Here is a 24,073-nt window from a genome sequence, read left to right as displayed (position 1 = left end):
GCAGGGTTTAGAGCTGTTGTGCATAGGGTCGCTATGAGTCGGAAACGACTTGATGGCACATAACAACAACAACAACAACTCTCATTTATTTACAAAATTGGAATACATTGTTTTTCACAAAACTTCCTTCCCATTTCCTTCACCCCACCCACCCATTGAATTATACAACCCTGTGATTAACACCCTACCCCCCATATTCACTCCTCTATTCCCCCCTACCTTGTATCCCCCTACTCATTCTATAATAATGGTTATATACAGTATTTGTCCTTGTGGGACTGAGTTAGTTCACTCAGTATAATGCTCTCCAGTCCCTCCCAAGGTAAGTAGTAATTTATAAAATGACTGTTCCTGCATGCTGCATAGCATTCTATTGTATGAATATACCCAATTTCTCAATCCATTTGTTTGTGGTTGGACATCTGGGCTGTTTCCATGCTCTTGCGATGGTGATTATTGCTGCTATGAACAATGGTGTACAAGTTTCCGCAGTTCTCATTTTATTGGGGTATATTCTTTGTAATGGAATAGCGAGGGTCATATAGAATGTCTATGTTCAGCTTTTTGAGGAAGCACCAAACTGCCTTCCAGAGTGGTGGTACCATTGTACAATCCCAAAAACAACGTAGAAGAGTTCCTATCTCACCACGTCCTCTCCAACATTTATTACTTGCTATCCTGTTAACATGTTGCCGCAAATGACAGTAATACATTGGGGGAACAAACATGTTTCTAAGCACGGTCATCAATTTAAAAGTGTGTGGCAACGTGTTAAACTTTGCCATTGTTACTGGAGTGAGATGGCATCTCATTGTGGTTTTGAGTTGCATTCTCTCATTGCCAGTGATTTGGAGCATTTCTTCATATGTCTGTTGGCCATTTGAATATCTTTCTCTGTGAAAATTCTGTTCATGTCTTTTGCCCATTTTGTAATTAGGTTATCAGACTTCCTGTGGAGGCTGAGGAGTATTCTATAAACTTTCATTGTGAGATTCTTGTCTGAGATGGTATTGCCAAATGTAGGTTTGGCAGTAGGTAGGTTTTCTTTTCACCCTGTTGGAAAAAGTTTTTGATGAACAAAGGGATTTAATCTTTAGAAGGTCCCATTCATCAATTTTTTCCTCTTCAGATTGTACATTTCTGGCTGTACATGGTAGTCTCTTTATACCATCGACTAGAAGAGCTTCTAAACTTGATCCGTTTGTCTCTCATGAACTTTATGGTTTTTGGTCTTTACTCCCAAGTCTCTTATCCACCCTGAGGTGATTTTTTGTGTATGGTGTGAGATGTGGACTCTGTTTCAGCTTTCTGCAGTTGGCATTCCAGTTTTGCTACAAATATCTTTTTTTATTTGAACCCATGCAGAATTCCCTTGCTTTATTCACACAGTCGCCTCCACTTGGTCTAGGTATAGGTTCTGCATGAGCTCAGTTAAGGGTTCCAGAATTTCTGTTGCTCTCAATGTTAGCCCCAATTTGTTATGATCCACAGAGTCAAATGCCTTTGCATAGTTAATAAAACACAAATAAGGGTTCTTCTGTTGTTTTCTGCTTTCAGCTAAGATCCATCTGACATCCACAATGATATTCTTGGTGCCACAGCCTCTATTTTTTTGGTGATTTTTTTTTAAATTTTATATTGATGTGCTTACAAAGTTTGTACACATTGTGTTTCACACTCTGCTTCATTCACTCTGTGTTTCATACAATCATTCTAATTCATTATATTTTATAAAATTAATCAACATTGAACTATGCCCACCAGTAGCCTATTTTTCCAGATTCCTGCCAGATCATTTCCGTTTCCTTTATCCACCCTGCCCTCCATCCATCAAATTGTACTACCTTATAATTTTCCCCCTGCCCATTGTCACTCCTCTGCCCCTCCTTCCTCTCCTTAGATCTTCATACATGATTTACTAGTTATCTACAATACGAGTATTATACGGTATTTGTCCTTATGGGACTGGGGTAGTTCACTCAGCATGATGAGCTCCTCCCAAGTTAGGTAGTGTTTTTCAAAATCACTGCTCCTGAGTGCTGCATATTATTCCATTGTGTGAATGTACCACAATTTCTTAATCCATGTGATTTTGGTTAGACATTTCCCTAACCTCTTTTAAATTCAGTGTGAACTCCTGGAAGTTCTCTGCCGATGACCTGTTCTGGCCATTTTTGGATAATCTTTAGCAAGATTTTACTTGCATGTGGTATTAAAAATATTAATCAATGATTTCCACATGCTGCTGGATCACCTGTCTCATGAATGGGAACAAATAGGGTTCACTTCCAGTAAGTTGGCCAGGTAGCTGTCTTCCAAATTTCTTGGCACAGACTGGTGAGCACGTCCAATTAGGGAATGTAATCCTTTCCTGCTCTTCCCTCCTACACCTAGGGGGGAAAGTGGTGCTACAGTCCAGGAATGGAAAACAGTTTCTTTAAAGGGCCAGAGAATAAACATTTGAGGACCAGAAGGTCTCTGCTACAACTTACCCCCTAGTGCTTATGCCAGTGAGAGTTTCTATGATCCAATAAGACTAAGTTTATGGACCCTAAAATTTGACTGTCATTTAATTTTCAGGTATCATAAATACCACTATTCTTTTTATTCCTTTCCCCAATAATTTTTAAATGTCAAAGTTGTTCTTAGCTCATGGGGCTCTGGCTACAACGTAGGGAGTCATGCCACCAACCCAAAAGCTGCTAGTTCAGATGCACCAGCAAACTCAAGGAGAAAGATGAGCAATCTCCTCCTGAGAATTTACAGCAATGAGATTGAGTGAGGGATTCTTAGCTCACAGGATACACAAAGACACCAAGTAGGTTTTGATCTACAGGTTGTCATCTGCTGACCCCTACTCTGTAGACAGCATGGTTTCAAGACCAGAAGACCAAGTCTCATTTTTTTTAAAGTAACAGACATTTTATTGGGTGACACCAGGGCAAATGCCACCCCCCAGTGTAGAACTAGTTGAAGCAAGCACATCTCCCAGCCCAGATGCCTGCCCCTGTCTCACCCAGGGGAATGCTCCCCATGCAGGTGACGTCAGAACCAAGTCTCATTTTTAAAGGGTGAAGTCTGTAGGGAGATTATACCCAAGTCGTACTGGGACTAAGTCACTAAGGTCTGTCTCTCTTGAGGGTCTCCTTCCCTTGGGGCTATGGGAGAGGGCCCCAGAAGTCAGTGAACAAGAGAGGGTAAAGAGGGAGAGAAAATGGAAGAGGAAAAGGAGAGAGAGGAGAAGAAGAAGCAAAAAAAGAACAAGAAGAATGCAGAGGAGGAGGAAAAGGAAGAAGAGAAGAGTGTAGGTGGAGGAGGAGGGATGGGAGGGTGGAGGAGGTAGAGAAGGCATAGGAGAGAGGAGAGGGAAGGAGAGAAGGAGCAAGAAAGGAGGAGGGGGAGGAGAAAAAGAGGAGGGAAGGAGGAGGGGAGGAGAGGAGAGATGAGAAGAAAGAGAGAAGGAGCTGCGGAAGAGGGAAGACAGGGAGGAGAGGAGAGGAGAGGAGAGGAGAGGAGAGGAGAGGAGAGGAGAGGAGGAAAGGAGGGTAGGAAGGCAAGAGGAAGGGAGGAGAGAAGGAGTAGGGGAGGAGTCAGGGAGGAGGAGATGGAGAAGGCGCGAGAGAGGAGGATGAAGAAGAGGTGAGGAGGAAAAGACGGTGCAGGAAGAGGAGTGGGAGGAGGAGGAAGTGAAGGGGATGTAGGAGAATCGGGAAAGGAGTAGAAGGAGAATGGAGGGAGGATGAGATTATTTCACACCTAACATTTTGGGTTTTTTCAATTGAGTTTTCTTCCCTTCACTCACATATACTCTGTTCTATAACATTAATTACAATTGATCACTGCCATGTGTTACAACGTGTCATCAAATTCTCACTGTGTATCTTGCCTTTCCCTTCCTTCTATCATCCATCTGCTGACCTCGGCTCTCCTCCCATCCCTGCCAATCCTCCACGATTGTTTCTGTCTGTGGTAAATCTTTCCTTAGCTTCCCCCCCCCCCCGCCTCTAGTTAATCAATTACTCATGTTCCGTTTCACATTGTTAATTACAATACACACAGGGTCTGATCATCCCCTCATTTCATGTTGTGATTCTAACTTACCCACGATGGTCCGTCCATCTCCTCCCAGTTTAATCCGGAGAGGATTGCCCTGTGAGTCTTGGAGGTACCTTCCTTCTGCATTTAGAACCAACCCACGGTCAAGATCCACGACCTAGTCCATGACAGAGATTAAAGAATGTATCGGTAGGTCAAAACATCCACTGCTAATCCAACCACATATACATATGCATGAAGCCTCTGCAGAAGGAAGCCATCAAAGTGTAGGCCACTGTCATTCATATGCTTAAAGAAAATAAGAACAAAATCATCCTATTTGCTCTGTGTTGCCATTTCTTCTGCATACAATAGGTAGATTGTTCTACATTTTCAGATATCTAAAAGACACTAAAAATATTTTTACCATTTAGTGCATTGTGTCGAATGCTAAAATTAAGCAGATGGTCTAGTTATTTAGGCTGACAGTGGAGAGAGGGAACCCTTCAAATAAGGACTGTGATAGGACCTATCTATTTGCGTGACTAACGAGTTCCCAGGGAATGTCAGGCCCTTTAAGTCCACAGGATGCCCTTTGAGAACCAACAGCCTGACCCCTAAGCATGTTCCTTACCAGAAAAAAAATAATAGTTTATAATTTAAATTTAAAATTCCTAACAATATGGACCTTTTGCATGCATGTTATTAGGCAATTTAATTATGTATTAAATGGTTTCTATTATAGCCACTTTGGCAGAAAAATGGAAACATTTCATGCTTTTAGTATAATAGCAATACATGTTCACTGCAAGTAGTTGAAGAAAAAGTGCAGCCAGAGTGCTCCTTGGAGGCAAGGAAGGTGAAGCTTCATCTATCATGCTTTGAACATGTAGTTTAGGCAAAATTATTCCTTGGGAAGGGACGTCATGCTTGGAAAGACGGAGGGTCAGCAAAGGAGAGGAGGATCCCCATTGAGACTGACATGGTGACTTCAGCCACAGGCCCTAGTGTGTCAGAGATGATGGGGACGGCACAGGATAGGACGGGGATCAGGTCAGCTATTCACAGGGTGCGATGAGCTGTACTCAACTCTGTGACATTGAACACTTAACCTTCAGACCACATGAGGAACCCGTGCAAGCAGGCTACTTTATCTCTCTCTCTCTCTCATTGCCATCAAGTGGGAACCAACTCACAGTTGACCCTCACTTGGGTTTCTGAGGCAGTAAACTCACACTACGAGACTGCCCACCATTCTGCCTTGGAGCTGCTGGTGGATTTGAACCAGCAGTGGGGTGCCACGTTTGGGCTAGCAGCCCAGCTCCTCCTGGACTACACTCCCAGAGCTCCCTGGGTGTATAGAAGCCCTGCTCTTGAAATCTACCCTTTTCCACCATCAATTCACACAATTGACCAGGACGCTTTGCTTTAGCACATACTCTTTCTATTTTACATTTCTGACCCTGAGAACATTCTGTTCACTCATCTCATCATCTTTGAGTTGGAACTGAATCACGGCTGAACCTCCTGTAGGTTTTCAAAAGCTATAAATCACGTGAGAGGAGACGGCCCATCTTTCTCCAGCAGAGCTGCTGGTTTATTCCAACAGCAGCTGGAGCGGCACCACCTTTGAGCGAACAGCGCAACATCCTGCAGACGAGGTCACCAGTTGTGCCATTCACCCAAGACAGTGCCTCTCCGGGGGTTTGAATCCACCAGCAGCTCTGCTGAAAAATGAGGGGCCCTCTCTTCCTGTGCAATTCACAGCCCCCAGAAACTGCTGGAGGGTCAGCCACGGGTCAGTTCCAACCCAATGATGGTGAATTGTGGTTGGTGTTTTAGAGAGTTTACTGAAATAGTAACAAATATAAAACAAAGCTATCAGGATAAGGTCTCTTGGGAGACCCCTTGTCAGGCTCTGTGTAATTGCTGCGGTTGGGCCACGAATTTAATGAAATCTCTTTCGAAGTCAAGGAAAGGAGGACATTGCACTTAGGCGTCTCGTCTTGGCTCCTAGCTGCTCCCAGTGAGCCAGTTCCAGCTTGCAGGGACCCCTCTGGGTTCCTGAGACTGAACATAATTTTGAGAACAAATTTCTCATCTTTCTCCTGAGTAGCTCCTGGTGGATTCAAACTGGCACCTTTTCGGTTAGCAGCCCAAGACATTACACACTCAATCACCAGGGTTTCTTCTTATTAGCTATTAGAAGAAGAAGTAATACTAACTACTTCAGAGAACCAAAGAATTTTCTGAGCACTAAAAGAAAAGATATATACAAGGATCTTCATGGAGTGACTATAATTAAGGGAGAAAGAGAAAACAACATTGTTTCTTTGTCCACCATGCCCACCATTTTTCTCTTTCCAACTGCACATGTAAAAAGGTTCACCCTACCCACTTGGTTCCTTGAGGGCCATTGATAATTCTCTGTCCACTTGGTCTTCCATTACTACCCGGAAGAGTGTTCCCTTCGATGTTGGGTCTGCCATTATAACCTACAGAGTACAAAAAGAAAATGAAATAACAGAGACTGATGAGTTCAACATATCTGGGAAGTTGCCTTGACAGCAAAACAGCATCACGGCCTCCAGTGGTTGACATATATGGTGTGATGGCAGTCCAACCAGAAAGCTCTGGTGGCTTAATGGTAAGGAATTGCACTGCCAGCATGGTTTGAATCCACCAGCTGCTCTGTGGAAGAAAGATGGACAAACTCCTCCCATGTAATTTACTGCCTCTGAAAATTCATTTGAGGGTCAGCCATGGGTTGACTCCAATGCAATAGTTGTTGTTGTTGTTGTTGTTGTTAAGTGCCGTCGAGTCGCAAGTGACTCATAGCAACCATATGAACGAAAGTCCTGGACACCTCCTATATAACTTTTGTCCTATCTCCAGGTTCCTAGGGTTTCCGGAGGCAAGCTATTGTGGAAGTGGATACCACTCCTGCTTCCAAGCTTGTTTTAATCGGGGAGCTTCACCAAACACTGTCCACCACGGTTAACCATTCTCGCATTTAACTCATCAGTGTCACACTGTTCAGCTTCACAGCAACCACGAGTTACCTCTGTACAGCAATTGGACACACCAGGGTTACATCTGAATTAGGTTACGACCTAGAAGAATGTTTCACCAAAAACAATCACCTTTGGGTGCAAAAGTACCTAACTACATTCGTATACCAAGAGTTCTACAGCAAACTTGAATGCATGTCCAATTAAAGTACAATCAAGTCACATTTCTTGACATTACTGAGGCAAAGAGAGTGGTCAGAATAATTTGTTGCTGTTGTTATGTGCTGTCAAGTTGACTGTGAGTCATAGTGACGATATTCACAACGGCTCTGAAGCCTGCCCTGTCCTGAGCCGTCTCACTGCCTCCAACACACCTACCCCCATTAGCCCAGTTGCTATGTCAGTGCATCTCGTCCAGGGTTTTCCTCTCCTGGGCTGTCCCTCTACCTGTCCAAGCATGGTGTCCTTCTTCAAGGAAATAATGCAATTAAAACTTACAATCTTGGTAGCCATAGCTTTGATTTAGCCAAATGGAAATCAGAGAGACAGGGAGGGAGGAAGGGAGAGAGAGAGGGGTAGGAGGGCAGAGACAACTCTAACATGTAATGGATTTTTCCTCCCTCCTCATAACAGATTACACTAGACTGGACCGTGCTTCCTAGCTTACTCAGGCCATATTCACCAAGTCTACACGTGTATGTGCACAATGCTGGCTCAGAACTCACTGACCTCTGGGACTGTTTGAGAAGTATTTGCTAAGAGGCATAGTTTTTATGTCTAAAGACCTGTGGTTTGAACCAATCCAGCAGCACCTTGGAAGAGAGGCCTGGTGATCATGAAGAGTACAGCTAAAAAAAACGGTAGGGAGAAGTTCTCTGTGTGACACGTGAGGCCATCATGAGATCTGACTGGATGACAGAGCATCTGCCTGGCTAGTAAGAAGGTTCAGCCTGCACCTCAATGAGATGTTCGTCTCCCGCTGTGTCTGACTAGCTACAACAGCGGGAGGTCTCTGCTAGGAGCTCTCCCAGGTCAGCCGTGCCCACTGTGAAGGTACTCTGGCTTTCTGACAACTATTTGCAGGTCAGAAACATTTCTCTCACACAGTCATTTATTGATTAGCTATTTATCAAGCTCCTACTGTATACAAGGGACTGTGGGTTCCACACCTATATTTTAATCCACCAGCTGCACCACAGAAGAAAAACAGGCAATCTCCTCCTGTGTGATTTACTGCCTCTGGAAACCTGCTGGAGGACCAGCTATGATGAGTTGGTTATGATTTGACAAACATAAGAACATTAATATAAAAAAAATAAAAAGAACATTAAGATCTTAGATTTGCCTGGGTGATCCAATTAACATGTCCAGTTAACCAAAAGGTTGGAGGTTCAAGTCCACCAAGAAGAGCCCAGGAAGAAAGGTCGGAAGATCTATCTCCAAAATATCAGCCACTGAAAACCCCGTGAAGCACAGTTCTACTCTGATACAAGTGATGTTTGTTGTTGGTTTTGTTTCGTCAAGTTCACTATGAGTCATTGTGACCTATGAACAGCTCTGACCCCTGCCCTGCCCTTGGGCCAACTTCACTGTCTCTGACACACTTTACCTCATTGCCACAGTCACTGTGTCAACAATTCATCTTAGCCAGGGTCTTCCCCTCCCTCACTGGCCTTTGACCCTTCCAGGCATGAAGTCCTTCTCCCAGACTGGCCCCACAAATCCAAATTAACTCCATTGCAGCTCGCCAGGTTTAGTTAACAGGACACTGACATCTCTGTGGGGCACTGTTGTATCTGTCCTCATCACTTAAACAACAACAATCCGACTCTCGACTTAGAGTGGATTCTGACTTGTAGTAACCCTCCAGGGAGGTTTCTGAGCTGTAAATCTTTATGGGAGGAGACTGCTCATCTTTCTGGCGCAGAGCAGTGGATGGATTACAACTTCTGACCTTTTGGTTAGCAACTTAACATGGAACAAACTATACGCCTTCACATTGGTCTAAAAAAGATACAGTGCACAGGCTGGTATATGCGAACGCACGGTGTGCAGGGCATACACTAATGCCCAGTGTGCAAGGACTCAGCTACTACCCCAAAGACTGCGCCTCTCCGGCAATTCAACCCTCCCCATGCGCCACGCCTCCTCACTCAATGCAGTCTCAGGAACCCAGTGGAAGGTCAGTTACGAGTAGTTTCACAGCCAATAGCAACGGGCTTTTTGAGAGCAATGTGTCCCTAGCAATTATACACAAAAAGAGAGCCAGCGACGACTTAAGGTGAGTCCCTTAACTCTCACCCAGAAAGCCAAGCAGATCCAAGCTCAGTCTTGTCTGTACTCTCTCTCTCTCTCTCTCTCTCTCTGATTCCTGCTGCACAAAGTTAAGGCCCTTGTGGGCTTTGGCTCCTCTGTGGGACTCTCATCTTCCACAAGGACTTTATGCTTTTAGGCAACATTCATTTATTGCAGCTACTGCAAGGGAGAAAGATGCACAATCTCCCAGTTGTGTGATTAACTGCCTCGGAAAACCTGCTGGAAGGTCAGCTATGGGTCTGTTACAACTCCCTGGCATACAACAACAGGTATTCAGAGGGAGCTCTGGTGGCCTAGTGGGTAAGAAATTGTGCTGCCAACCCAAAGGCAGGTGGTTCAAATTCAGAAGCTGCTTTGTGGGAGAACGATGGGCAGTCTCCTCCTATTCCATTTACCACCTCTGAAAATGCACCAGGGGTTGGCTCTGAGTTGGCTCTGACTCGATGTTAAGGAGCTGCTTGTTTTGTTGAGGTATTCATACCCAAGAAAGTAGTTTGTCCCAGGGTTTACTCCGTCGAGGGTTTTTTTATGCAGAACCAACAAGGCCAAGCTTCAAGATCTCATTAATGACTGCATTTTCCCAATACATGCTGGCTGCTTAGTAGACAAAGGACCTGAGACACAGAACTCCATGCACAACCAAACCTAACTTCAGATATGAGAACGTGACCTTGGCATGGCTGCTGGGATTGTTATACCACGAAGTTGAAATAGACTCACCAGGGGGTTTTCAGGGGCAGCAAATCACACAGGAGGAGACTGCCCATCCTTCTCCCATGGGGCAGCTGGTAGGAGAAACTGCCTGACTACAGGTGGGCATCACACTTCCCTACCATATGTTAGAATCTCCAACAAGGCACCAAAGAACACACCAGGAACATCTGTGAAGGTAGGCAGGCAGGCAGTGTGGAAGGTGGAATAAGAGGGCTGTGGAATCAGAGCTCTGGGGTCCAGTGTGGCAGCTTGGTACTGCTCAGCTGTTTGACCTCAGCCAAGCCACCCCAACCTCTGATGGTCCCTCATCTGAAAACCCAGGGGCCACTGTGCAAACCCCAGGGGGGAGGGCAAACCAATAACCCACTGCGATCTGCCTGCTTCCACCCACTGGCAGCCCTGCAGTGGGTTCCTCAGAGCCGGTAAAGCTTTACAGGGCGCCTCTCATCTTTCCCTCACGGGGCAGCTGGTGGCTTAGAACTGCCCACTTTTCCATTAGAAACCTGATACTTTATGTCACCAGGCTTCTTGCCAGAGGATGAGTAAGAGGACAGCATTATGTTACAGCTGTAAGCCTGAACACTGCAGTGTCCTCAATGACATAAAAATCTTAGCAACTGTATGGAACATTAAAAAAAAATGCCCGTTAGTGAACCTGGAGAAAGGATGAAAGTCACGCAAGTGTTCAGGACTTTCGTTCATAGGATCGCTATGAGTCGCCTAAGATTTGGTGCATTTAACTAGTGCGACTGGCTCAGGACAGGGTAGAGTTCAGAGCTGCTGTACATAGGGTCGCCATGGGTCCTTGGCGACTCGATGGCACATAAGTTGAATCCAACTCACAGCGACCTACAGGAGGGAGTGGGGCAGCCCCATGGATCACCACGCGTCAGAACGCACGTGCGCACACTGGGTTTGGGTCAGTGGTGAAGCAGACAGCCACCTCTTTCTCTCGCGCAGCAGCTGGTGGGTGCAAACCTCTGAGCTATCAGAACTCATTGATAACACCATGGCTACAGACATTTTGCAAACCACAGTCCTGACAACCTGCTCTGGCGGGCGTCCTGGCGGGCGGGCGCTGCAGCGGGTTCCGGAAGCGCGCCTGCATCATGCGCTGGCGCAGGGACAGCATGGGCGTGGTGGACACTAGGCTGGGGGGCGCTGGCGTGGGGGGCGGAGGGGGTGTGGAGGGCGCGGGCGGGGGGCGGCTGGGGAGCCCCGGGCCCCTAGGCACGTCCTCCTCCTCCTCTGCCTCCGGGGATGCAGGCGGCTCTCGGGGTGTGGCCTGACCGGGGCCCTGCTCCACTGCGGGCTGTGCGCGCCCAGGAAGCCTGGGATGCACCACGTGGCGGTCGCGGGCCTTGTCGTCGACGAGGCGGGCCCTGGGGTCCAGCTGGCGGTGTTTGGAGAGGGTCTCGTCTTCTGGCGTCGAGCGCGAAGGGAGACGCACGTCCTGGGCCGCCTCTTCTGAGCTGTCGTCCTGGGAACCTCCAGGATGAGGCTCCTCGTGTCTGGAATCCTTGTCCTGGTGCCCCCGGGACTGAGGTTGGGACACAGGGCGGCGTGGCCACAGGTGTTTCTCAGGGCCATTGACTCTGGCGCCCAGACCTTGGCCAGGGACCGTCCTTCTGGGGACACTGGGCCCAGAGTGGGGTTGTGGCCGCACCTGGGAGGGTGGGCGCCCCGGGGACACTGGCTGTGCTTGGGATCCTTTGTTCTCAGTGTCCGAGCTCTGTTGACTGTCCTGTGCTGCGGAGGATGGCGATGTGGACCTGGGGTCTTGGCGGTGAGTGCTGGGCCCTCTCTGCGGGGCCCTCCAGAGGTGGTCTGGTCTCCTGGAGGGAGGCTGCCTGGAGGAGGAGGCCACCACGTCGTTGGTGACAGTGGCAGGAAGTGGCCGCTCGTCCTCTGAGTCCGTCTGCGCGTCTTCATCTCCATGGACACTCGAGCCACGCCGCTGGCCGGAGGTCGGGGGAGCATTCACCCTGGAGGCCACTCGGGAGGACGTGGTGGCCTGGGGGGCACTGGAAGGCTGCAAGCGCAGGCCCCTGCCACTGCCAAACCTGTTCGGATAGCGACCATTGGCACCAAAGTGCCTGTGTCTGAAAAAACTGAGGTGTCCAGAGCCAGGCCGACTGGCGGGCAGCCGGGCCCGGAGCGTGGGAGCAGGGGCCTCTGTCTGCCTGCCTCTGTATTCCGCGTCATTGTCACTGTCCCCACCCGTGACCCGTGTCCTGGAGGCCACCGTGGAACGTGAGGGCACACTTACATCGTGGTCATCTTTGAGACCCCTGGAGAAGGGGGCGCCTGCATGCGGTGCAGATGGTGGCGGCTTGGGGGTGGCCCCAAGCGGGGACAGTCTGGAGGGTGGACCTGGGGATGGGGCTGGCCTCCTTTCAGGGTGCAACCGGCTTCTTTCCCGCACAACGCTGGACATCGGCCTCCTGGAGGGCAGCTTGTGGGGCGTCTCAGCCTTGGGGTGGGGGGCAGCATGCCCTTCCTCGTCATCTTCATCGACGGAGTCATTGTCTGCGCTGTTGGCCACCAGGTGTGCAGAGGGGCGTCGGGGCGGCTGGTTGGCAGTGGGGCTGGATGCGACAGAGGCCTCCCCCATGGGCTGAGAGACTCGAGGGGACCCCTGCTCATCTTTGGCCTCCTTTCGGGGTAACACAGGTGCTCGAACTGGAGTCCTCCCAGGAGGAGGGCCAGCGGGGGAGAACCTGCTGGGGGGTGGGGGCCTCAGGGGTCGCTTTTGGTCCTGGGTCTCAGAGGATGAGGTGGTTTCATCCTTGCGGGACTCCTCTTCGGTGACCTCTGTGGACTGGAGGTCCAAGTGGTCATTCCTTTGAGGTGGGAGCTGGGGCTTTAGGGGCACACCCCCATTTGCCAGAATTTTGTTCTTCAGGTCCAGAAGGGGGTTCTTGGCCACTCTGCTCTGGGGAGAAGCAGGCCAGCGAGTGTGTGGTGTGGAGGCAGGGACCCGTCTGGACGGCTCTGGTCTCGCGAGCTCCTCCTCTGTGTCCTCTTCCTGATCCACTGGAGGCTTGCGGGCACTGGCTGTAACAACATTTGCAAGAATTAATCGTCATGGAAGTAGAAATTCAAAAGCCAGACGGCACAGAAAGAGGACGGAAGATGACAGTGCGGGCAAACTTTCCAATTGTTGTTAACTGATGGTTTATTATAATTCCTTAGGAACAACCCCTCCCCTCCCAAAGGCATGTAAGCAAACAGTGGACAGAGTAGACATGCCCACGGCCTTTCCAACACTGTAAACCATTAAAGAAGCAGACTGCCGCATTATTCTCCTGAACAGCAGCTAGTGGGTGGAGTCAAATCTATTTTTTTCATTTAGGGAGAGCTCTGGTGGCCTAGTGGTAAGAAGCTGCGCTACAATCCCAGAGCCGTGAGGTTCAAATCCACCAGCTGCTCTGCAGAAGAAAGACGGGCAATCTCCTCCTGTGCTATTTACTGCCTCTTTCCAGAGGTTTCACCTGCTGGAGGCTCAGCTCTGGGTTGATTTCTGCCCAATTGTGCACAACCACCACCACCACAACTTTTCCGTTAACAGCTGACCAGTTAACCCAATTCTACAGAGATGAGGAGGATGGCACAGGCCAGGCCAGGGCTCAGGTCTGCAGTTCGTAGGGTCCCCATGAGTGGGACTGGATGGCACCTGACAACCACCACCACGAGGGCTCCTTCCCTTGGAACACTGGGCACTTATTTTCCTGTCACAATTTCTTCGATGTTTTTCTTTCACTTGGAAGTCTTATTTTTCTGTAAGTAATAGATATATCCCTAGACGATATAAATGATTTGAGTTTTTCTGTAAATGGAAGTAAGTTTATGAAATCATTTTAAAGGACTTCTGGAATAAGGTCTTTTGAGATAAATTGTGATTTTGTAAATGTAAAATTTTAGGGCAGATTTTATTATAAGGAAGCCTCATCACTCTGAACAATGTATGTCAGAAATACGGATAAGCCTTTACACAGTGTTGAATAATGCATGCCCCGGGGAATGAGCTGGGTCTGCTTCTCCAGCAAATGACGGAGCAACACGTTTGTAATCTCTGAGATACTGCAAAGAGTTTGCTATGCTTCTAGTATGTTCTCGCTTGCTTTTTCGTTCTCACTTAAAATTCCTTTAATGAGGAACACATTTGCAATTCCACAGTAAGACTCCAGCAGAGGTAAAAAAATCATACTTATATCAAAGAAAAAAGCTATGGGGGGAGGGACAGGGACAGAAATGTGCAACAATGAAGGATTGGAAACCCAAGTTCTTTATAAACTTGCATTAAAATATCAATTTTTAAAAAATCCTACCTACAGTATGCTCAATCATTTACTATTTCTTAAGAGCATATAAACTGAGGAAATGCGGATGACTGCTATGGAGCCAAATCTAACTTCTGACAACCATCCATTGAGTTTCAATGGCTGTACGTTGTTGTCTTTTTTTTTTTATTAATTTTAATGAACGTTTACAGAGATTTTGGATTTCCATTCATTCATTGTTGCACTTTTCTCCCTGCCCACCCCTCTCCCCAAGTTTGCTCTTCTCTTTGAAAAGGAAAATTCTTTCATTGGAATACAATCCCCCCTCTTCCCAAGTACATTCCACTATGCAACCTTCATTCTGGACTCTTGTCAAAACCATGTATCATATATCGCTTTTAAACTTTTCACTTATCTCTCGCTCGTCTGTAGATCTTAACCTCAGCGAATAACTCCTTTCTCCCATCTAGTGGCTAGTGGATTTGAACCACTGACCTGGTGGTTAGCAGCCCAGCAAATGCCACATTACACCACCTGGGCTCCTTGGGGGGTGTGTGTGTGTAAAGGAAGGGTAATTGACATAGCTATGGGGATCCAGAAGAAGCAAGCCTCTATTTCTGAGGTCTTTTTCCAGGATGAGACTGGTCAGTACTGCAGTGGACAGTAGACCCTTACAGTGCACAGCGAGGGAGAGAACTGCTGATGAATTGTCATAAATGTGAAGAAATAGAAAAAGAAAACCATAAGAACCTCCTCCCACTTTTGGGTCTTTATTAACCTGTTTGGGTTTTATATTAATCAAATACACTAGGTACATAAGGCTTTTTCTGGGTGTAGTGCTGCTTCAAAATACTGGAATGGAAACTCAAAATTCTACTAGCAATTTAGAAGCTAATGAGAACACCCTAAGTAGGGTAACAATTTAAAATGTCACAATCCACTTCTAAAAGCAGTCTTTTCCTGCTGTAGTAAACTCAGAATTGAAGAGTGGCATGCAATCAATAACAATTTTGTTGCAGACTCATTGATAATGGGAGCATATTTTAGCATATTTTTAAAGTATATATACAGTTACTGTTAAAATCCATTTGCAAAATTAAATCTGACAAATCATTAACCGAGACGATCTAAGCTCTGACAATGAGTCAAGAAAACACAAGACAAGCAGCAGCAATGACAATGGGAGGGGAGAGAGCAGGATGCAGGATGCTTACTTGGCATAGCGACAATGACGGCTTTGGACTGAGGCCCCTGTCCTCTCCTGTTGGAGGCCCGGATTTTGAAAAGATAGCGTTCTCCAGGCTGCAGACCTTCCACTACGGCTGACGAAGTCTCTCTGGAGTAGGTGAGGGACTTTGCTCCAAATGGTTTGAGAGCCGGGGCGTATGAAAGAATGTATTCTGAAATGATTTGGCAGACGGTTGGAAGAAGGAAACGGAAAACAGTCCTGTGTCCAGCAGACAGACTGTATGGGCGGGATGAATTAGAACGTGCATTACTACAATTAACACACCCGCAGTGCACGACAAGTCAGCAGCTGGTACACAAGACACAGCAGCAGGTGAGCCAGCAATCACAGGACACCAGACAGGCATGGCACTTCACAAGCTGACATCTCATACTTTAAGCTAGAGACATAAAGAATACAAAGACCGTCTTCGTACAGTTGTCCCAAAGCACTGATGATCAAGTGTTTTGTTCTTCATCATCATAAACATACTCTGAGAACTTGGTGTGATGGGAAATAATATGTCCTAAATAGAATCAACAACAACAACAAGTGCCAGCTTGCTAGGAAATTATTCTAAAGAGCTGATGTCATTGTCAATGGTTCCAGGTCCTTATCTAGGGTAATTCTGTGGTGTGAGAATTACCCTAGAAATAGCTCTACAAAGTCTGTGTCTGGAAGAAAACGGCAATTCGGTAGTAATTACTGCCTCCAAAAACCCACTGGAGGGTCAGCTCTGGGTAAATTCTGACTCAATGGTACACAACAACAAAAGCAACAGTACTTGACACTGAGGAGAAGTTGCTGTGTAAGGGATTTGTGTGAAAGCTATGGTTTCATTCTTAACAGGGGGCATCTATAATTATGAGATAAAATTGAACTTTGAAAAACACTACTTTTTCAGTCTAAGAAACTAAAATGTCTATGCTTATATGAATGTGCTGCCACATAAGAAATATATGCTTTAAAGCATCACCTTCACTTTCACTGAAAACTGGTATCCCTAATATTCACTCACAAAACTCAAGATTTATAACATTTACTGGACCACTGAGCCAGTTGGCAGCACCATAATAGATGGAGAAGAGATTGAGATTGAGGTTGTTAGCAATTATAGTTTGCCCAGATCCAAAATCAACACTCTTAACACCGGCAATCAGGAAATCAAAAGTTGAACTGCATTGGAAAAGTCTGCTGTCATGGACCTCTCCAGAGTGCTGAAGAGCAATGATGTCAGTCTAGAGACAAAGGTGTGCCTAATCCAGGCCATGGTCTTCTCAATTACTTGATATGCTTGAGAGAGCTCCTGGATAAGAGTATATTGAACATACCATGGACTGCCAAGAAAACAAATTAGTCTGTCATAGAGAGGGTGAAACCAGGTCTCTCCTTGGAGACTAGGATTTTGAAGCTCTACCTCACTTACTTTGGGCAGGTGACCAGGAAAGGTTAGTCCTTGGAGAAGGACATCATGCTCACAAGGGTGGACAGACAGCGCAGGAGAGGAAGACCCTGGATAAGATGGATTGAGACAGTGACTGGGGCTGGTGTGTCAGTTAGTGAGACTGGCTCAGGACAGAGAAGGGTTCAGAGCTGCTGTACTTAGGGTTGCTAAAAGTATTGCAGGCCTCAACGGCACATAACAACAATAACATACTATGACAGGTTTGGTAGCAGGAGTGGCATCCACATCCTAAACAACATGCCTCTGGAAACTCTATGAACTTTGATAAATGTTGATAGTTGCCGAGGGGCTTCAGGCCTTTTGTTCATAGGGCCACTGAGTTGTGCTCACATTGAAGACAACAGCTGGATTCAAGTAGTTTAAATTCTTTTTCTAAGACAGCATGTTGTTACTGTTGTTAGATGCTGTTGAGTCAAGTACAACTCATAGGAACCCTATGCTAGAAGGTAATTTTTTTTTTCATCTAAGTGTTCCACCTTTAAAAAGAAATTAATTTAAAAGCTTTCAACCAAAAAAAAAATGCTTTTCTAGTACTGGTCTAGAAAAACGCAGAATTCTTTTCTCACTGGAAACGAGCAAACTAGTCATTTGTGGTGGGCAAATGTAAGAACGAAGAGTACCCACTGCCCATAAAATTTTGCAATTCAGGTTTTTTTGTAGTCTCAATTGATATGCCAAAAAAAAAAATCCCTTATCTATGCCAAAACATATACTCTTTTATGTTCTCTATTTCTCCACACAGAGAAAATGTTCTATGTAATTATGAATTTAGAAGGCCACAAGTACATCTTTGTGAGAACTAGCTAAGTAGAACTACATACGTGTGGAATGGGGGGAAAATGTATTTCTAGCCATTAAAAGTCAGTATTTTCCACCACTCTTATTGCCTTCAAGTTGGAACTGATTGCTCACCCACAAATGGGTTTTCAGAGGCTGCCTATGAACTTTGACAAATGTTGATAGCTATAGAAAGGCTTCAAGCCTTTTGTTCATAGGGTCGCTATGAGTCATGCTTGACTCCACAGCAATCAACAACAGCATATCACCTGGAAGGAGACTGTCCATCTTTCTCCCTTGAAGTCCAATAGTGCCCATTAGTTCTGGTGGTGCTTAACTGACTAAGAGGGCATATCATGAATCAAGGCACCACAATAAATTTAGACTAAGGTGTAAGAGCAAGAAAGAAAATAAATAAATGGTGTGGAACTGAAGTCACTAGAGAAGCAATAATGGACTTCTGTAAAAGAAAAGAAAAAAAGTCTTTCTTCAATTTCCAGATTCCCTGTTTGTATCACCATGCTATAGAGGGATCCATTTTTCAATTATCATAAAAAGAATGATTAAAGAGGGCTATCTTCTCTTCATTTGTTTCCAATTTATTTCAGTGGAAAAAAATAACAAAATAGTAGAACAATGTATTTTTGTGTTTGTTTTTGTTTTTGTTTTTTTTTTTAAAAAAGGATCTATCTACCTTACTTAACTCCTACAGTTCCATGAAAAGACATCCTACAGGTCAGAAAAAACAAGACAACATATGACTAAAAAAAACCCAACAAACCAAAACCCCAAAACAAAACAACGACCACTTAAATGTTTTAAGAGTATATCAAAGGAGGTGAGTGGCCAACTTTTTTTTTTCTTTGTCAAAGTTTACACAAACTTTTCAAAGTTTCTATAAACATTAGACTTGAAAGTATCTTACAAATCTTGAATATTTTTTTTTTCTTGCATCAAATCTCCACTCCTTCCTACCCTTACGCTACCTTCATGTAGCAATGTCAGAAAAACAATTCCAACATTGCCTTTTAAAAGACTTCCCCACTAATTTTGAAAGGATCTTGAATGTTTTTACAAGAAAAAGAAAATTGTTACAAGTATTCTCAACAGATGCTATTTTTAAACTTAACTAGCTGGGAATATTTTGTTAGGGTGTTAATCCATAGGATTTTTGTTTTGTTTGTTTGTAAGTGTGTTTCCCTAGCCATCCCTTTCCTCTCAAAAAGAGGGGGGCTGACAAACATGTAATAAATAAATTTTCTGGCAATTACTTGAATTTTTCAAAACTCTTTAAATATCTATGGTCTCATTGAAAATATATATGGTTCTACAGAGAAATCTTATAAATTCTTATTTTTTTGTGACCTTAATAAAACAATGAAAAGAGCACATAGCATGAAAACAAAGTGCTATTTGGAAAAGTAAAGGTTATGCTGACATATACATGAAATTAAGAACATCCTTCCCAATAGCAGAACTGAGAAGGTAATTTGGAGAGAATGTGAAAAGATTAGCAGTCATCCTAGTGACTGCCTGAGTATTACACACAAAGGAATCACAGCATGAAATATCCTTTCCTGAGGATTGGCACCTCATGTATATATGTTGTATCTCTATTTCTTTTTCTTTCCTTGATTTTTTTATTAGAAACACAGGTTTATTATAGTAAATTTATGCATTACTATTTCAGTTGTATTACTTCCAGGTAATTGCATCATAAAAGTAGTAAGATTCCTACCTTTCACTTTACCCTCTGTTTCAGGAAGTAGATCCCAAGACGCAGTGACCGCTGTTGGTTTGCCATTGACTGGCCAGACATTTAAGTTTTCAGGAGCTGTAGTGGGAGCTACAGAAGTAGAAGGAATCAAATGATGTTTAAATCCCCTAATGAATATTCTAGTAGCCTATGTCCCTGGAGCACTTTTCTTTTTTTATGGAAAACTCTCAACTTTTAGTATACAGAAATTCCTACACTGGCTCTTTGAGTAATAGAGTGACTTATATCACTTCTGCCTTCTCATATGAACATTTTGGCATATCTAGAGAAGTGCTTTTAGGTATTTAGAATTAGCCTCACTGCTGAATACTGAAAAATTACAGAGAAGATTAAAATCTAGTTTCAACTCCATTTGGATAAAGCTTTTAAAGGTAATGTTTAAAAGGAAATTATCTTCTTGGATACAGAGGAAAATTTTTCTCCCAGAATAAACAGGACTTCAGCTTTCTCTTCTGCATTCATAAGCTACACATTGGCCAGGGAGATTTATGTACACTACACACTAGGAATTAATGTGCTCCACATGTGGGGAAAATAACACACAAAAGGTTCATGGCGGATAAACCATACACCCAAGGAAGCAGGTCCTTAATGTTTTTGTGTTTACATATAAAATATTACCAAAATGTGACCCCAACGAATGCCTAGACTGGCTTGTCTCACTTCTGCCTTTAGAAAGAGTCTCTACTTCTTATTTTATGGAGAATGTCCGGATTGGAAATCAAAGGCTATTGTAAATACAGACCAGACTCAGGGGTTCGTTGGAAGACAGATGTACTCCACTTTCCATCTCTTTCACCCTGTGAGATACGAACAGCAAATTCATACATAGTGTCTGGAATCAGGTCCTCCACCAGCACCCGTCGGTTGGAGATCTGTTTGTAATCCCACCGTGCCGACTCTCCCTTTTCTCGATAGCGCACTGTGTACTGTCTACAAGAAAATGCAATTCAACATTGTACCCAGTCAATCAAATTCTCTGGAACGGAATTCCTCACTGTTATCCCTTCTCATCAGTGATGACTTTGATAAATAAATAAAGAAAACAAGGAGAATGGAAATCTCAACTATTTCCTCGAAGAATCTATTTCCTTTCTAGGTAGAATGGTCTATGTTGTTAAGTGCCGATGAGTCATAGGTGACTCATAGCGACCCTATGAACAAAAGTCCTCAAGACTTGTGTGACTTGCATCCTTTCACCAGGTTTCATAGGGTTTCCGGAGGCAAGCTATTTTGGAAGTAGATGCCATTCCTGCTTTAAATCTTGTTTTAATTGGGGAGCTCCACCAAACACTGTCCACCATGGGTAACCATTAACGCATTTGACATGTCAGTGTCACAGTGTTCAGCTTCACAGCGACCACATGTTACATCTGTATGGCAAGTGGACACACCAGGGCTGCATAACCTAGAAGGATGTTTGACCAAAACCAATTAAAAACGGGCCTGAGGGCCATGGATTAAAGTCACTCATCTTTGGCTTGGTAGCATCACTATATGGAGCTTGGGAACTTTTTAAGACTGAAAATTTTAGGACTCAAAAGAATAAGTATTTCTTAAAAGGAACAGAAGTGGAACCAATTATATGAAGCAAGTGTCTTCTCAGGGGTGTGGGTGTGTGTGTATGTGTGTAGCACACATGCTGTAGAATTGGGCAATATAAAAGATTTGAATCATTCAAAGCATCTTGACTATTCAGAAAAGAGAAAGAAAAATAAGAGACTCATTTCGTGTATAATCAGTCTGGTCTGAACATATTTTCAATAGGTTCAGGAGGAAATGGAACATGTGGTTTTGAGCAGGCTTATTACCATGAAAAGGAACAAAATATGTAACAAGAGCAGGAGAAGAGAACTCATGAAAGGAACTCTAGTGTGTGATTATCAGAGAAAGAGAAGTATAACCAAATCTGGAGATATGCCACAGCCCCACACAGCTCCAATGTGCCCACCACCCAAAGAGGCATGGTGTCATTGGCTGGCCTCCATCTTCAAGGGATTGCTTTGGTGGCTTCTATGCCAGAAAAATACAAAATGTGCTAATCATTATGATTTTTAATAAGGAAGAGAGATTAGTAGAAGACAAAGCATACCAATAACATGACAGTTCTGTTAAGAAAACTCAAGACAAAGCATACCAATAACATGACACTTCTGTTAAGAAAACTCAAGCCTTCTTTTGTCTTCATCAAGACGTTTGAAAGCAAAGTCCAGTAGTAATCAGGAGCACTATGGACCCTTGGAGTTCTAGTGGCCTAGTGGTAAGAAGCTGCGCTGCAATCCTAAAGGCAAGTGGTTTGAATCCACCAACTACTCCTCAGGGAAAAAGAAGAGCAGTCTCCTCCTGTGTGGTTTACTGCCTCTGAAAACTTACCAGAGGTTCATCTATCAGTCAGTTCCATCTTGACAGCATCCAACAACAACATTGATCATTAGGGAGTTCTAGTAGCTAAGTGGTAAGGAGCATGCAGTTTGAATTTACCTGCAGCTCCTTGGAAGAATGGTAGACAATCCCCTCCCTTGTGGTTTACTGCTCTGAAAATCCTCTAGAGGTCAGTTATGGGTAAGTTCTGACTCGATGGTGTACAACAACAAGAACAATGGGCCTTTTGAGATCTTTCCAAAAATGCAGATGTCCTTTTTCCTTAGTTGCTGTTGTTGTTAAGTGGAGTCGTAGATGACTGTAGCGACGCTGTGAACAAAAGGCCTGAACACATGTATCACTTGCATCGTTTCTCCAAGTTTATAGAGTTTCCAGAGGCAAGCTATTTCAGAAGTGGATACCACTCCTGCTTCCAGTGTGTACTAGTAGACAGTGAAATAACTATATAGCTAATAGGAATAACATTATACATGTAATTTATCTTGGCATTACAGTATTTATTTTCAAGTTCTTTGGCTTTGGTTGATACATTTAAAAGTCAACATAGGACTGGCCCAACAAATCACTGGAGTTCTCATGGCTACATAAACTACAGAAGTATTTGAATGAGGGCTATGACTCTACTACTCTCCAGTATTCATCAGTGGCCATGTTAGTGCTTCAATCATGTATTGATTTAATTTTTCTATGTTCTAATAAATATTAATATCAGAATAGCTTAATGTCATGGAGAAAAGGACATGAACTATATTTGATGATATTTAATGAGGAACTACTATGAACAAAGAGTCATTGGGTGATGGGAATGGATGGAAGTTCAATTCTACCTAGAGTCATCTCAGAAGAAAGGCCTGGAAGTTTACAATTGAAAATAATAAATCAGCCTTTCTAAGCCTTTGGAGCAGGGTTCTGACAGGTGAGATCAGCAGAAATCTGGGTCAGCTCCACACTAATTTGTCTGCTTGGCACTGTGAACATGTTAAATGGATCCCTACCACTCTACATAAAAATTCTACCCAGAGTGAGTCTTGCAGAATGAAGAGGGAGACTTCTTCCAAAGGCATTCTCATGCCACATGGGCAGGAGAAGAAAAAAAAATGTTCAAGAGACAAATCAAATCTCAAAAAAGAGCAAAGGAAAAAATGGAATATAGGACATTTCCAGATACAAATAAAATGTAAGGCAAAGGAGAATTGAGTCCTGTTGTGTGTATGATGTGTGGACTTCAGGTAACAACTGATATATGGGAAATGTGGCCACCAAATGTTCTACCATTTGGCTCCAAGACTGACTAGCATCATTTCTGTCAGAAAATAAAACCATTAAATACAGGGGTGCTGGTGGCCCTGGCTCTAGAAAGCTGTACCGCTAACCCAAAGGTCATGCTTCTCTGGTGGTTCACACCCACCAGCTGTTCTGAGATAGATGGACAATCTCCTCTCAAGACATCTGTAGATTACGAAACCAGCTGAAGGGTCAGATACACATTGGTTCCAACTTGACTGCAATGTTTCAGGTTATTTTCATTATCCACAGGTTCCATGTTTGTGAATTTTTCTGTTGCTGTTAGTAGTCAAGTCAACTCCTACTCATCTTGACCTTTTGTGCAATAAGATCAGCTGGTTGACCAGCCCCGCCGTCTTCATCACTGGGATATCTGAGTTCTACACTCACGCTCTCTTTCTCTCTCTCTGGAGCTCTGATGGCTTTTAGTGGTAAGGCAGCACCTTCTCAGAGTAAAGGTTCTAATCCATCTGCTGTTCTGCAGGAGAAGTATGGGCAGTCTCCTCCTGTGCAATTTACTGGCCCTGAAAACTCGCTGGACAATCAGCTATGGGTCAGTTCCAACTTGATGGTGTGTAGCAACAACTCTCTAAAATGTATTTGTCATTTAAAAAATAATATAAAGGAATTGTATAACAATGAAAGAATTTTGCTTTTCAAAGAGAAGAGCAAACTTGGGGGGAGGTTGTACAGGGAGAAAAGTAAAACAATGAATGAATGAAAATTTAAAAAAATAATAATAATATAAAGGGAGCTCTGGTGGCCTAGTGGCAAGAAGCTGCGCTGCAACCCCAAAGGTGT

The 24,073-nt window shown here is 44.4% G+C and overlaps 1 protein-coding gene across 1 annotated transcript in view; it reads right to left on the bottom strand.

The window, feature by feature from the left end:
- Positions 1-24,073, bottom strand: part of FNDC1 (fibronectin type III domain containing 1) — a 104,279-nt gene that overhangs the window by 46,739 nt on the left and 33,467 nt on the right. Inside the window, exons 8-13 of the mRNA XM_006882813.1 lie at positions 20,352-20,539; positions 19,568-19,675; positions 15,574-15,759; positions 11,124-13,133; positions 6,430-6,530; positions 4,102-4,213 (exon numbers count right to left, since the gene is read on the bottom strand). Coding sequence (XP_006882875.1) covers positions 4,102-4,213; positions 6,430-6,530; positions 11,124-13,133; positions 15,574-15,759; positions 19,568-19,675; positions 20,352-20,539 — 2,705 coding nt within the window. The remainder of the gene's footprint in view (positions 1-4,101; positions 4,214-6,429; positions 6,531-11,123; positions 13,134-15,573; positions 15,760-19,567; positions 19,676-20,351; positions 20,540-24,073) is intronic.

The sequence above is a fragment of the Elephantulus edwardii genome, unplaced genomic scaffold (assembly GCF_000299155.1).
Source record: "Elephantulus edwardii isolate Elephantulus edwardi_28Jun2011 unplaced genomic scaffold, EleEdw1.0 scaffold00024, whole genome shotgun sequence".
NCBI classification, from domain to species: domain Eukaryota; kingdom Metazoa; phylum Chordata; class Mammalia; order Macroscelidea; family Macroscelididae; genus Elephantulus; species Elephantulus edwardii.
This window is presented reverse-complemented; position numbering and strand designations above follow the sequence as displayed.